Source organism: Mus musculus, chromosome 10, assembly GCF_000001635.26.
Source record: "Mus musculus strain C57BL/6J chromosome 10, GRCm38.p6 C57BL/6J".
Lineage (NCBI taxonomy): Eukaryota > Metazoa > Chordata > Mammalia > Rodentia > Muridae > Mus > Mus musculus.
This window is the reverse complement of record NC_000076.6, coordinates 76,531,565-76,546,859: the sequence shown is the minus strand read 5'-3', so window position 1 is coordinate 76,546,859 and position 15,295 is coordinate 76,531,565. Positions and strand designations below refer to the sequence as shown.

The following is a 15,295-nucleotide window of genomic DNA, read 5'->3' as shown; positions in this document are numbered from 1 at the left end:
CAAAGACCTCTGAGGGGTTCAGCAGCTCCAGCAAGTAACCCCCACGCTTCTTCTCATAGGTAGCGAACCCGCCATCAGCATTCCTCAAGCTCAGTAACTGGAACGAGAGGGCACCCAGACAACTGAGCGGACAAGGGCGGCGTGACTTGGCTGAAGCACCACTGACAGCCAACAGGACAGGAATGAGGGATAAGAAGCCAGTTTCTGTATGTGGTAGGTGCCCAGTGCAGCTGCACAACATCTGGAGACATACTCTAATATCAGGCCAATATTCCATGGGAAAATATATACAAGAAGCAGATATGCCCAAAGGACTTTGCATAAAGAAGAACAGACATCTCCAATTCTTTGGATACCCAGCAAAGACCACCAAACCTCCCAAATGAGACCTGCAGAAAACTCATCACAAATATGGGCAGTTCCTTGAGTCTCAGAAGCTAAGAAGAGAAGCCTTGGGGACTACACGGCCTGCTCATAACTTCTGGAACGGGCTAGGCACTGTATCTTATAGTGCAGAGCCTTCGTACCCAAGCAAAGTTCTAAGGAACTATCCCAGGGTTTATTCAGTCTTAGACTCCGACATCATACAACTCAGTCTGAGTGTGCTAAGACACAACCACAGAAGCAAACATGAAGGAAGACGCTCACCACATCCACAGCATCGCACAGCCGCTCTCGGGGGATATGCTCAGTGATGGACGGACACTGATTCTGCAGGAGCAGCACAGCCTTCAAACCCTCGGCTGTGCAGTCAGCAACGATCCAGCCACAGTCCAGTGTGCTGAAGGAGAAACCACCCTACAGAGACAGAGTGCAACAGTGCCCTCCCTACAGAGCCGCACAGTCAGGGCAAGGCCTAGCCACCACCGCACAGGGGTACCTAAATTGGGCGCAGTTGAACAGACTTCAGCTTCAGCACAGGGACTGTCTAGGACTTCATGCCCAGCCTGAATGCCCTCAGATCTCAGCAATAAAACGGGTCTGGAACCTGAACAGCCGCACGTGTACCTCTGGGACCCCACTAAGGAAAGGCAGCAGCTATGTCGACGTCTCCTTCCACAACCTGCATCTATCAGCAGGCCCTTACAGCAAAGGAGGCTGATGCTGGCTGAGTCCCTCATACCTTCTGCCTTGAGCTCAACACTCCAGCTCAATGCTCAGCTGTCTACTTAGCGTCTGTGTGTGCTACACACCTGAACGAACCTGAAGCATAGCCACAGAGGTATAGGCTGCCTCGGGGGATAATGAAGCCCCTGACACGAGGCATCTACAGAACAAGGAGCTGGAAAAGCAACAGAAAGCCCTCTTCAAAGGGAAAACAGTTGAGCTTTGGGCTTGGGTGGGCTGCCCATACATACCTTGCGCATATGGCGATAGTACTTCTGATAGTCAGGACAGTTTTCTGGAACCTGGATGCAGCAAGGAGCATATGTGGAAAACAGAAACATGTTGGTGCCTGGGACCCTGTGCTGTGATCTGGGAGACAGACCTACTTCGAGCCACAGTCAGTGCACCATGACACCCATGAGCCCCACATGGCCTTATCACTACTAGGAAATTAGATCGTCCACAGAGGGGTGAACAACCTACTCTTGCGCCCAGCTTCATGGGTTCACTACTCCTGAGCTGCATGACTCAGTTCAAACAAACAGCAAACAAACAGGTCTGCATGTATGTGCATGCACGTGCAGTGGCTTCTAAAGGCCCGCCGTCACTCAGTGATGTCCTAGAGCAGGCTCTGCTAGGGAAGACAGTGCTGACTCACTCCTAACACCCTAGACAAACATGGGCAGCAGCCGCAGGGAGGATCCGAGGAAGCTACATCCCTGTGGGATCAGAGGACAGGGCGACAGGAACATGAGGACACTCAGAGGAGGACGCCAGTGGGATCTAGGCCTGCAGCATCCAGTGCGTCTGCAGCAGGGTATGCAAGGCCAGTCTGAAAAAGCGGCACATGATGATGGGGGCTTGAGGTGGATTTGGAAGGCAGGAATAAAGACAGTGGTCTGGCAGGCCAGGTGGCTGCTACACATGGCCTCTGGGAGGGCACCTCAAAGATGGCTAGGATATGAACAGGCTATGGCACTCAAGGCTACACCTCCTGACTGTGCCATAGGCTGGCTTTGGCCCTCCACACACAGGCGTTCCAGCATGAGGAACAGAAATTGCCAGCTAGTGACGTGCCCCTGCAGGCCGTGGCCAAGCTACCTTAGGTTGACTAGGTACACCAACATGGTCTAGGGCCAGGCAGAGCAGCATGGAAGCAAGCTAAGAAGGCCATCTTGGGGAGACAGGACTGACAAGGAAAGGGCACGGGCCTCACCTGTGAAAGCCGCAGGAACTCGTGAGCCTTCTGCAGGCAGGGCAGAAACTCAGGTCTGTGGTGTGCACCTGCCTAGAAGACAGCAGGGTAGCACAGCTGAGCCAGTCCTCCGGTGTCCTGGAGACATCATGCCACCCCACCCCCGCCTCCAGAAACTGACACATCTTAAGAGTTTTCTAGGATTCCCTAATGTTCTCTGCTTTAAAGGGAAAAGATAATGAGACGCGACTAAAGACTGGAACGGACAGAAAAGAGCAACCCTGGATAGTTACCAGACTCACACTGCTCTGACAGGCCCTACCTCCAGCACCTCAACTTGGCTTAGGCCCTGGGTCGTCCAAAGATACCCTGGGGACTTCACTGCTGTCACCCCACCTGCAGGAATATTCTTTCTCTCTAGCTCAGGTAGCAGCTAATGTTCTAAGAGCCTCAGGCCCACCCAGCCCAGGGACCACCTGCCCACTCACTCCCTAGGTTAGGATTATCACCAGAGGACTGGAAGACAGGCAAGAGAGAAGCTCGAGGGACAGAAGGCATGGTCAGCAGTATCCTTTCTCTCAGGGTGCATGTGTAGCTCATACACACAGGAAGATCACGTGGAGGCTGCACAGAGAAATACAGCCACATACCTCTAACAGTGCTTGGATAGCAAATGAAGTGTCCCAGATCTGTGATCCATTGGTGCCCTGTTCACAGATAACAAGCTGTTAGAGCAACCCCATCCATTGACTCCTAGGATCCAACCTGTCAGAGAGTACCCAGTCAATACCCTATACCAGATTCTAAGCCTTATGCACCCTAGTAGCTGACAAAGGAATGAATGGACACTGAATCTTGTGGGCAGATGTGGGTAATAGAGCCCCACCTGCCTTTTCGGGCCCTGGAAGAACAGCACTTTCTCAGGACATACCCAGGACCATATGTTCCCTTGAAGAACCCTCCATACCCCGTGACAGCATGGTATCCCCTCCATCTCCAAGCATGCTTAAGGTGTCAAGGACCCAGATGACATATTACTGTGGCCCTTACACAGTAAGGAAGGTCCCTTCAAATCCCACCCTAGAAATCTGGTTTTCTGAACAAGTCTTGGGTCTCAGGGTAAGAAATGGATGATCCAGTCCACAGGGGGTTTTGTTCAGAAATCTCTATAAATATTTGATAGCTCCCAACCCTACAGGGTGATCACACCTCTGTAGGGGCTAAAGATCCCAGCTAACCACCTTCCCAGAAAGAAGCACATTCACCGTCCACCCTCTGGCTAGAGCCCTAGAAGCATCTAGGGGAAACCGACCACACATCATGCACCATCGCCAGCATCCTATCTCCAGCAAACCACTTCCTGCTTGTTCTGAGCAACGGCAAATATGCCGTCCTTTACCACTAGGTATCACAGAAAGCCTGGGCCCACCCCTCTGACCCGGAGGCTCCTCCCGTATGGGTGGCCAAAGAGTGTCATGTCTAGGGTTCCCCTTCGAGCTGAGAACACACAGCTCTTAGTGGCCTGCCAGAGGAGCTTCCAGATGTCCTTACAGAGAGGCCATTACCACCCAGAGCCAGTTCTCCAATACAGTGATAGGATGAAGGTTTCTGGAAGGTCTGAGCCAAGCCTGGACCTGTCATGGTTTAGTCGGCTCTGAAGAATGACTGCAGAGGATCATGTGAGAACATACAGCAACCACAGAGACCAGGAGGTACCCACAACCCCATGGCCCCATAGACATGAGGATTAAAGGGTGACTAAGTCTCCTCCTCTTTTACTGCAAGAATGTTGTGGGGAAGTAATTTTTTTCTTTGGTTTCATGGTTTGTCACTCCTGCTCCACCCCCACATCCCGTTTTAATTCAGAAACAGGGTCTTGCTATATACCACTGTCTGGTATCAAACTCAATCCTCCTGCTTTAATTGACTGGGTGATGGCACTACAGGTAAGTGCCATCATGCCTGAATGTCACTTTTGGATCATAATAACTCTAAACAATTAAAAATAAGCAAGCAGAGATGGTCACAAAGAGAGCTAGCAGCATCCGTTCTGTGCCCTTACCTGCATTTTCATGCCATCAAGGCCCAGCCTATGGGGATAAGAAAAGATGACGTCAGGGAGGTGTAAGCTGGAATTCCAGCTGTCCATCAGGAGCCACACACACACATCCAGATCACCCGTGAGCATCCATACCCACCTCCCCTCGATGCTGACTTCAGTGCTGCCCAGCTGGGCTCACAAGCACAAGGGCTACATCCAGCAGAAACAAGACAGCAGCTTACCCAGGGGCACTGGCCTGTGCCATAGGCTTCTAGAGCCAGACTACCTAGATATCCTATCTCACACCACCACCAGAGAGAAGATGGCCTCTAAAAGTGCAAGGCTTCCTTCCCCTGTGATGGTCACTACTTTGGACACAGTGTCTCTAGGCTTCCTGGCTCTGACTCTGGGAATCTCCCATAGTTCCTGCTAGTTACTTCCCAAGACAATCTAACTGGCAATGCTCCTGATTTCACAAAACACTCTCAGAAGCTTGACAGTTTGCCCCCTAAGTAGATGAGCCATAGGGCCCAGCTTTATATCTGCATGTCTACAGGGACCACTCTGCACCACACCCAGCCACCACTTAACCACTCTCACCAAAGGTAATCTTTGATCCGAGAAACGTGCTCCTGGAAGGCCGGGGAGGATGGTCCATCCACTGACCAACGAACAAGCATGTTGATGGTCTTTGAGATCTGCAGGAAATGTGGCCATCAGGACCCACACAACTCTACCATGGAATGGGGCCCCATCTGTCCTAAAAGTAGCTTCCTAAGTATTCTCTATACATTCATGTCCCTGGGAACAGACTCAAACTGAAGCTAATAAGATTCTGGGTGAGCTTAGGGTGTGACAAATAAGGACCGAGCATCCACAGAGAGAGAAAAGGGACGAAGCTCACTCAGTGCTAGCTGAGTGTATCCAGAGAACCTATGGGCAGCCAACCACAGTACAGTAACCAATACCACAACCCACATCCTGACTGTCTCTCATCTGTGAGGACAGCTTCCTCACTGGGTCTCTAGTAACTCTGGCCAGTATACTCTGACTACAGCCTCCGCCATATGCTCCTCGAGGTCCCTAAGTATGTACGAAGTTGGCCATGCCCAGGAAGCAAAGCAAAACCAGCAACTCCAGGCCTGGCATCCAGAGCCAATGGAAGAGAGACCGGAAGCGGAACATGAGCGTCCTACTGTTCTCATTACCCCTGAGCACCTATATAAGGGAGGAAGGTGGGTTATCTAGGGTGGGATCTGTGAGTAGAGGGGAACTCCCCACCCAGTTGGCCGGGAAGCTCAAGAAGTAGTCTTCCAGGAAATATTCAGACTTAGACAAGAGCCAGGCAGGGCAACGGGAGGAAAAGCTTCACTGAGGGCAGAGAATGGATACAGGCGGGGCTTCAAATGTACTGACCCAAACAGAGATGTGCCGGGATCTGGGAAATAAGCCTGCCTCATTCCCAGCTCAACAGAGCCTAGCTCTTAGGACATCCGAGAGGACCCCACTGCCACCAAAGCTGCTCTAGGGACCAGAGAGGAAGGGTACTGACCGGGCCGATGCTGATGCACTTAGTGAAACAGTCATCAGCTGCAATGTGTTCATACAGCATCTGGACGGCCCACTTCCGCAGGCTGGTGCTATGGAAACGTTCATACAGGTTGAGGAGTCCTGTGGGGGAGAAGACATTAGTGGACACCTGGCAACAGGAGAGATACGTGGGGCAGGCTGCACCCTAGTCTTTCAGACGGGGATGGGTCCTCCACATTACAGCATCTGGACCTCTCTTCCCCCCTGGGATCCCTCCTCCCGCTCACTCTGCCTCATCTGGGCTTCCTCCTTCCCATCAAGGAAGGACTGCCTCAGACCTCCCACCATGTCCTGCCCTGCTTAGGGGATGCTGAGGGGGTATCACTGAGCAGCAGTTGGCTGTTGTTGGGGAACCAGAGCAACGCTGTCTTTCCAGCTCCCACTCCAGGGCCCCAGCACAGAGGTCATTTGTTGCACCGACAGAGTGGAGGAATTAATGTGGAGAGCTGAGCAACATCTTAACTGTGCACGCCCCCGGGCTCTCCCAACCCTCAGGAGGCACTCACCATACACCACATGCAGCAGCCAGCTGTGTGGCGTGTACATCTCATCGGGGGACACGTTGTTCCTCTGCGCTGGCCAATCGATGCTGGCGTAATCCTGCACATAGAGTTCCTAAAGGGCAGGGCAGACCTGAGTGCCTAGCATTAGCAGCAGACACAGAAGCTAGACTAACCCTAGCCAGGAGTGCTCTCAAGTTGCCTAGGTCCCACGCCAGTGCAAACCCTGTTCCCAAAGCCCGTTTCAGGGCTATGTCCCAAGAACAGTCACTGCAGGCACAGGCTAGGGCTGCAGCTTCTGAACGCTCCAGGTCCCACTGCACAACGGCAGATGCCCTTCCCACGACACAGACCCCTCTGAGCAGTTTATGTTTGCTTACAGGCAAGAAGGCAGAGACTCCTCAGGAACCCCCACCGTACTGAGAAGCAGTTAAGCTCCCGAGGCCCAAGACCCCAATGGCTGTGTGTCATTTCCTCACAAGATCCCTAGAGATCATGAGGCTTACCTGGCGGAGGCTCTGAACCAGTGGGTCCTCTGAGGCACTTAGCCGAGTGGCGTAGCAGTAACTCATGGGCAGATAGACCTGCCGGCAGTGACACCAGAGAGTGGAGGGGTGCGCTGGTACCCATTCAGGAAACAGCCTGGAAGAGACGGGCCGTGTCCAAGGGACAGAAGAACATAAGCCTACACTGTTACCGGCCCTGAGGCCTTGGGCACCTTACGAACATGCTGCTATGAGTGCATTCTTCCATGTGTGTGCACACTTGCATCTACATACTAAGCCAAGTGACTGGAGCTAGTGCTACATATATGAGGGATGGTCATGTGAGGAGCCCTACAGTGTAGGACATGGACCAGAAGCACCAAGCTTCCGCACCCCACTCCACCCTGGCAAGGCTTTCTTCTGCCTGCATCTCCCAAGGCAAGTCTAGCCCCTAGCCAGGAGAGGTGCCAACGACGGACCACTGGATGTAAGCACAAGCCTAGTATACCTCCTTACGTCAAGTAAACAGTACACCCACCCTGCCCCACACATGGAAAGCTCTGTCCACACCTCTCGATGAGCCAGGCATTTGCCACACACTTCTCCCACTCAACTAGGCTGTAGAGCAAAGCCTTCTAGTTCTTGTTTTATGGCCCTGTTGTCCTTTCCCAAGTAGTCTGAATTCTGTCTTTCGGCATGTGAAAGTTACAGCACAGGAACCCTCAACTCTGTCTTCAAGAGGACAGCTGGCTCTGCATGAACTCTGTATAGTTCTGGGGATCTTACCGCCCAGTATGTGTAATCTGGGGGTCAATTACATATGTATTACACATGGCACCAATGCTTTTATAAGATATTCACAAAATAGAAAAAGACACTGAGCATAGGGTCAGTTAGTAAGGAATAGGCTTTGACTCTGCTGGGTAAATATTAGTAAAGAAAGAAAAATTTAGCCGGGCGTGGTAGCGCACGCCTTTAATCCCAGCACTCAGGAGGCAGAGGCAGGTGGATTTCTGAGTTCAAGGCCAGTCTGGTCTACAAAGTGAGTTCCAGGACAGGCAGGGCTACACAGAGAAACCCTGTCTCGAAAAACAAAAAAAAAAATTTAAAGATGCACATGTAAATGCTCATTGGTGAAATAATATCTAGGACTTCCCAAACATTTACCATAAATTAGTTAAGAAAAAGAGATACAGGGATGGGAGAGGCCCTTTCCTTTACTCCTATATATACTCCAAGGTTTTGTAATTACCTGGTATGATCTGTTGTCTATTCCCACAAAGCCCAAGCCACACAATGGGTTCTGTAATTATCCTACAGGGCTTCACAGCCTGCTACAGAGCTGGGTGGTCTGATGCCTTGCTTTTGCCTAAAAGAGTCCCCTTTCTATATATCTACAGAACACATCAGGGCCTCTAGTGAGATGCTGATCCACCCCATGAGGTCTCATCCATGTACTAGAAGGAAGTGCAATGGGCAGAGGGCAGGCATACCACATCTCAGGGAATAGGGTGTTGAGTCCTTCCCAGCTATAAACATTCAGGACAGCCAGCCAGAACTTCCCCCAGGAAGGGATGGCCACCGCACCACCTGCAAAGAGAGAAGGAACAATTACAATGAATACTGGCTTGCAGCTTTCTCTTGGGCCCCTCCTTGCATGAACGAAGTTCAGCCTTCCATGGGTCCTGTAACTCATAGATGAGAACACATTTTCCACAGCTGCCCAAGACACCACAGCCACTGGGTAGAAACAGCAGCCAGGAACAAGTGTGTCCAAACTGCAAAGAGCTGTTTATAGCCCTGGCCCCAAGCAGAAGCACATAAAGACAGCTACTTGCACAGGTAGCTCGGGGGGGGGGGGGGGGTGGCTAGATACATGGCACTAGGAGCCTTGAGAAAGAAGGAGGGGGAAGTGGCCTGGCTGCTCTTTCTCCATCCGAGCCCAAGATGCTGCTTATCTGTGGATTTCCATTCAGCAGGTAGCCTAGCACAAGTGACTCATGGACAGTCTAACATGCAGCCCCACGTTCAGAGCCTTCCCGGCCCCTATCAAGCAATAGTCTTTTATGGAGCACAGGCAACACTGATTGCTATACATTTCATGAGGTCTGGCCTAAATCCAAGTGTGTCACAGTCCGAGAGAACGAGAAAGCTGCCAGCTAAAGTGTGATGCAAGCACATTCCTCCTCTGGGCAAACATTAGAACAAGAGAGCAACAGAACAGAAGGTAACAGCGAAGGTACGTGATCAAAAACGTCAGAGGCCAATGATGACTTACTTAGTCACAACAGGGGCAGAGTCGTGAAAGAAGATTGCAGACTTTCATAATGCATACAGAACACTTCACCTAGCCTGGGAAGTCAGAAAGAAACCCTGAAAGGGTGAAATGGAAGACACATCGTAAGTGCGAAGAGGTATTTCCAAGACAGCCAGGTGAAGGTGGAAAGTGGGGGGAGGGGATATGGTGCACAGGAGCCCTGAGGCAGGAAACCACCTTGACAAAATGGAGCATGCAGCAAAGAGCGAGCCAGGAGCACAGGCCTTGGAGGGGCAGCGTACAGGACAACAGGAGGTCCTGCGGAGAAGCAGTACAAGAGGGGCTTTGTTCTGAGAGCCATGGGGGCTGTGGAGCCTGCTGAGGGCTGGGGGGACTTAAAGCCCACAGGTGAGGAGAGGAGTAATGGTGCCCAGACTCAAGGATGCCAAGTGTGGAAGGAGGGGATAAGCAGAACTCCCTCACTGAGGCTGCTCACCTAGAACTCAGCTGCCCCAAAAGGCAGACTGCATGGACAGTCCCACAGGCACTGTATTAGCGTGTTGCTTTTAAACCTTTACCAATTCATGGACAAAGCAGAATATAAACTACCACATTGTTTTAGACTAAGCATATGCTTAATTGGTAGAGAGCTTCTCTATAGGCACAAAGCACTAAGTTCAATTCCCAGCACTACACAAACCAGGCGTGGTAGTGCGTGTCTGTGATCCCAGCGCTCAGGAGGTGCAGACAGAAGGATCAGGCAGACAAGGCCAACCACAGCTACACTGTGAGTTCAAGGCCAGCATGTGAGACTGTCTCAAAACAAACAAACAAAAACCAAAAAAACACTCAGGTTGCAGCTAGGCTAACTGTACACCCATTACACAAAACACACACACACTAATTAATTAATTAATTAAAAATAATAAAATTAGGGCTGGAGAGATGGCTCAAGAGGTTAAAAGCACATATTGCTCTTGCAGAGGATCTGAGTTCAGTTCCCAGAAGCCACGATGTGGCTAGTACCAGTGTCCGTAACTACAGTTCCAGAGAACCTGACACCCCATTCTAGCCATCATGGGCGCTGCATGCATGTGGTACACAGACATGTATGCAAGCAAAACCACCCAGAGACATAAAAATAAATACTTCTTTTCAAATAGTTAAAATTAATAACTATTATCACTAAACAGCTCAGTTTCCATCCTACTCACACGTTTTTCCCAGTGTTCCAATGAGAGGTGCATCTTACTAATTCCCATTTACCAGCGCTCACCATGTCACTATGACGAAAACCGCATGTGCCATACAGGACGTACCTTTTTTGTGAAGGACGTTCCGAGCGCGCACAAGGTCAGGATCATCAGGCCCAATACCCAGGATTCTGAGAGCCACATAGTTCAGGGCAGTCCCAAACACTGTGGACTTGTCCTCGATGTGCCTAGTGGGAGTAAAGACTGGTGGGGAAGGGCTCTGCTATCTGTCACTACTTCTAAGAAACGAAACAACACTGGCAATGAAGTCTACCTAGAGAAGACTGCTGTAATACCTCCCACCACCATGACAACACCAAACGCACACTTCAGGGACACCCAGGGAAAGTTTAGTCATGTAACAGAAGATGTCCAATTGTTCCAAAACCATCTGGGCAGGGCCCGCCCTACCCATCTGCTCCACATCAGGAAAGCAGACTGAGATGGGACTGTGGGACCCCCTTCATTTGCTGCCATCTCTGCTGCCTCCAGAGTTTTAAAATATAATGGCTTTAACTTGGCACTTGAGTCTCAAGAGGCTGCCAAACACAAGACTCATTCACCACAGCAGAGGTCAAACCATGGCCGGGCTACGCATAGGTACCAGGCTACCCTCCTCCAACCAGGCTTTCGCCCACCCCACCCTAGGTCCATGGTTACAGTCACCACACTTCTCAACAGCTGCCTGAAAACCCAAGCATGAGCTACAGAAAACACACGCAAGCATACACATGTATATATGTGCTGCTGTTAAGCATACTCACAAGCCCCAGCCGCCATCAGGGAGCTGCACTGACCGCAGGTACCGCACCATCTCCTCTCTGTATCCAGCTGGCAGAGAGATGTGTGATATGTGACAGGTAATCAGGAGACCTGTGGGGTGAGAAGGATGTTCCACACTAGTCATGGTACCCAGCGCTGCTAACCCAAGCCATTCTTCTGAGGACCTTCTTCCTGACACAGAGGAGCAGCTCTGTGCCGCTCCTTCCCGTGCAATCAAGCCCAGGAAGGCCATTCTTCCTAAGCCAAATCAGTGAGTTTGGAAACAGGGCTTAGGGGAACACTAAGAAGAATCCAGTTAACACTCCAAGTCTGGGACCCCCCGCAGAGCTCAAGTGGTTATGCCTGGTACAAATACCATAGTCTGGGTCAGAGAAACACTGCAGAGCCTTGAAGAAGCCTCCCACACATGCCCTGAAGGACTAAGAAGAGCCAGTTTAAGATCAGTGGGTTCACTGCGGGCAGCCAGGTCTTGCTTTAACACCTGCTGGGACTGGAATACTAAAATGGTAATCCTGGACGAGAGAAGAGCTTTTGTTTAGTTGATTGACTGACTGACTGATTGGTTGGTTGTTTTTGAGACAGGCTTTCTCTGTGTAGCCCTGACTACACACTCACTCTGTAGACCAGGCTGGCCTTGAACTCAGAGATCCAGCTGCCTCTGCTTCCCAGGTTCTAGGATGAAGGTGTGCACCACCATCACCCAGCCAGGATAACAGTTATTGCTTAGATTGTACTGCTGTGTTTTATAAACTTTTATACATGTATGTGCTATTTTGCATATATGGGGAGAGATGATACTACACAAGAAATCTTCATTCCAAGCCTGGTCTTTGGGCACATGGCTATCCTCATCACCCACAGAGCAGCTGCTTATCATACACCCACCCATGGCATGGCACAGGAAGGGTATCAGAAACAAACCCATATGCTCCTAAGAACTCAGGCTACTGATATAGTAGAGTTACAACACAATGTGGAAAAGGGTCTTGAGGCGTGAATACGGGTTTCTTCAGAAACCAGGCAATCCACGATGCAAAGAGCCTTACCCAGCTGAACTAGATCAGAGACTAGTGTGTTCAAATACATTCCTTCTAGCAATCACTAACCTGGACCTGTGGTTCCCTGGCCAGAACTCCCTCAGCCATCCTTTGACAACAAGTCCACAAGGGATATCATGGTTCTCCAACTGCACATGCATGGATACCAGCGCCTCATCCTCAACCTCTTAAAACCGAATTTAATCAAAGGAGAAGAAAATTTTCCAGACCGAAGAAGCAGCACAGTCAAAGGCCCAAAGGACGGCCAGAGCTGTATTGCTTAGAAGACTCAAGACCGAGTGACTATTGGCCATCAAATGGATGGTGTATTAGATCTCCATAACACAAAGACCAGGCTGGGCTTAGTATCTGCAAGAGAGTTTCTAGGTAAACTGAGGTGGGGAAAAAGTCATTCCAAGTTTGTGGGTGCTACAATTGCATGGGCTAGGGCCTCAGACTAAATAAAAAGAAGGAAAGAATCCGAGTACCAGCCTTGGTCTCATTTTGCTTCCTAACTGTTGGCACACTATGACCAACTGCCTCATGCTCCTGAGGCAAACACCCTGGCACTGGCTGGGCCTTCCACCTTACAGTACCCTTTCCATCTGTACTGGGATTTAAGAGCATCCACCACCCATCCATCCCCTTCGTCTCGAAAATGCTTTGCTTCCATTAGAGTACTTGCTGGTCTAGCCTGGGCTAGCTGTGTTCCACCACTGTTCCCTAAATCCTGGCAGCAGGATGACTGGGATACCCTCCCCTAGAGCTTTTCCAGTAAGCTCCTGGGTTTTAACCTGCTTGACCAGGATAGGTCAATCACAACACACACACACACACACACACACATACACACACACACACACACACACACACACACACACACACACACACACACCGTGTGTATGCCCCAACAATCTAGAACAGCCTTTCCCTTGAATTGAGGTAGCACACTCCTCCTACCTGGCAAGAGGAAGAGCGGACCACCATAATCACCAGCCCAGTGTCCATCCTCAGCCTGCAGCTTGGCATAAAAGGTTACTCCATTCAGGGCCCCCTCATGGGCTGTTTGCGCTTTTGGTAAGTCCGTGAAATAACTTCTCTGTGAAGAGAGGGAAGAGAGGAGAGTTGAGGGTGCCCGCCGCTCCAAGGAACCCTCGTCATTCACAAGCCAAGTCAAAGTGGTGACTCTAAATTAAAATTTTCAACTGTTTTAATCTGAAACAAGACAGGGTAGGACAATTTCACCCCATATATAATAAAGAAGCAATTCCATGTTGTCACAATTTCCCTTCCAGCCATTAATCTATAAATCTCTTCAAAACTTCATGTCTTAACTAAGCCCAGCACAGACCACAGGGAAGGCAGGGTACTGATGCCCAACTGATACTGGGACTCTTTCACAAAGGACCCACACAATAGCATAGGCGTTGCTCAGAGAGAGATCTTCCCAGCGGATGGCCAAGACTCACAGGAAGCCTGTGAGCTAACTAACTGCTCCATGATTAGCTGTCCATCATCCATGCACCAACACACACAACCAGAAAATCAGGTCCTAAGTATTTCATCTTGTGGATCCAAACAAAAATCACACCCATCTTTGTAATTCTCCTGCAAATCAAAAGTTAAATATCAAAGTGGAATGCTCAAAATGAAACCAAATTAGGGCAACTTCTTCCACAGGTCTCTGAGGTGGAGGGACTTAAATAACGAGGGTTGCTTCTACTCCTGTCTCCGGAAGGAGGTACCACACTTTTTGTTGTTTAGATTGAATTGAGGCAAACACTCACAAACACTGACCCACATCAGCAGCCCTCTTCTTTATTTATTTGTTATCATTTTTGAGATAGGGTCACACTACGTAGACCTGGCTGGCCTAGAACTTGCTCTGTAGACCAGGCTGGCCTCAAACTCACAAAGATCTGCCTGCCTCTGCCTCCTGGGTGCCGGGATTAAAGACCAGCACTACCATGCCCAGCCTCTTTATTTTCTGAGACAAGCTCTACTCAGCTGCCCAGGCAGATCTTAAACTTTATCCTTGTCACAGCCTACTCAGCGGCTAGGATTACAGGTATGCCTGCCGGGCCCAGGTTCATATCTGTTTTAAAAAACAAAAAATTATAAGCCTTATTATTAAAATAAAAAGAAACCTGCAAATTAATAAAAACATCGCACACCAAAATTAACCAAACACAAAGTCTACTCAACTTAATGACCTTGGCATTTGAAAAGGGAGACTGTGAAACTTTCCATAAAATGATGCACTTTCAGTACCCACTATATTTTATGCATTAATCTATTGCCCAAACCACAAAGCCCATGACAGAGTTAGAACTAGAAAAGCAACTAGCTTTACATCTTCTTACATAACTTGTGAACTTTCCTGATCCTCTTATAGTCAGCTTTTCCTCATATCACACTATACCCACATATACATTGGTTTACACATATGCATATATTACTGGCTGGTTGCCTGTTTTTTAAATAAGGCTCTCCACTGTTTCAGAGCTCTGGCTCAGGAAGGCACGGTGTAGGCTGATCAGTGATGGCTTCCAGTCTTGGGATGGAATGGTGCTTTCAGAATCACATCACTTACTGTGTCCAGTCCCAAAGAGTGGGCCTCTAGCCCGGTCTGCTCTCGACCAGGGTCGTCCTCCGCTTGATAATAAGTCCATCTCTGCCGACCCAACTCATTCTGGAGCCGCCAGCGGGTGAGATCGGTGGCGGGCTCAGTTTTATAGGGTCCCCCACGACGCCGCAGACACCTGAGGGGACCAGCGAGAGGAAGCAGCCTTCCTTAGACTCCGCCCAGGTGGGATGCCTGCAATCCAGGCATGCAGAGCCACCAGCCATGCCACCCTGCTGTCCAGACACCTTCCCTGCCACCGCCCTGCCGCGTCCCTCGCAACACCCGCGGGAAGCCCAGGGTCCGCGACTCACGTGCCCTCAGTCATGACAGCACTACTCTCTGCCACCGCTTGCCAGCCCTTTACCTGACAGCCTAGTGCACTGCGCAGGCGCGAGCCTCGGCCGACCGGAACTACTGGGTG

The 15,295-nt window shown here is 50.3% G+C and overlaps 1 protein-coding gene and 1 long non-coding RNA gene across 5 annotated transcripts in view; one reads left to right on the top strand and one right to left on the bottom strand.

The window, feature by feature from the left end:
* 4930483K19Rik (RIKEN cDNA 4930483K19 gene) overlaps positions 1-989 on the top strand; it is a 16,356-nt gene extending 15,367 nt beyond the window's left edge. Inside the window, exon 4 of the long non-coding RNA NR_045354.1 lies at positions 60-989. This is a non-coding gene — a long non-coding RNA (RIKEN cDNA 4930483K19 gene). The remainder of the gene's footprint in view (positions 1-59) is intronic.
* Positions 1-15,295, bottom strand: part of Lss (lanosterol synthase) — a 25,575-nt gene extending 10,280 nt beyond the window's left edge. For 2 of the 4 annotated variants that reach the window (XM_006513283.3, XM_006513284.3), the window contains exons 1-16: positions 15,186-15,295; positions 14,842-15,010; positions 13,209-13,347; positions 11,193-11,301; positions 10,495-10,616; positions 8,412-8,508; positions 6,940-7,075; positions 6,440-6,548; positions 5,896-6,014; positions 4,944-5,041; positions 4,365-4,392; positions 2,953-3,009; positions 2,324-2,395; positions 1,359-1,409; positions 649-798; positions 1-97 (exon numbers count right to left, since the gene is read on the bottom strand). In XM_006513283.3, the coding sequence (XP_006513346.1) occupies positions 1-97; positions 649-798; positions 1,359-1,409; positions 2,324-2,395; positions 2,953-3,009; positions 4,365-4,392; positions 4,944-5,041; positions 5,896-6,014; positions 6,440-6,548; positions 6,940-7,075; positions 8,412-8,508; positions 10,495-10,616; positions 11,193-11,301; positions 13,209-13,347; positions 14,842-15,010; positions 15,186-15,199 (1,567 nt within the window). In that variant the 5' untranslated portion in view covers positions 15,200-15,295. Of the gene's footprint in view, positions 98-648; positions 799-1,358; positions 1,410-2,323; positions 2,396-2,952; positions 3,010-4,364; positions 4,393-4,943; positions 5,042-5,895; positions 6,015-6,439; positions 6,549-6,939; positions 7,076-8,411; positions 8,509-9,196; positions 9,292-10,494; positions 10,617-11,192; positions 11,302-13,208; positions 13,348-14,841; positions 15,011-15,185 lie in introns of all 4 variants that reach the window. The other 2 variants (XM_030244922.1, NM_146006.2) reach the window with 2 other exon arrangements.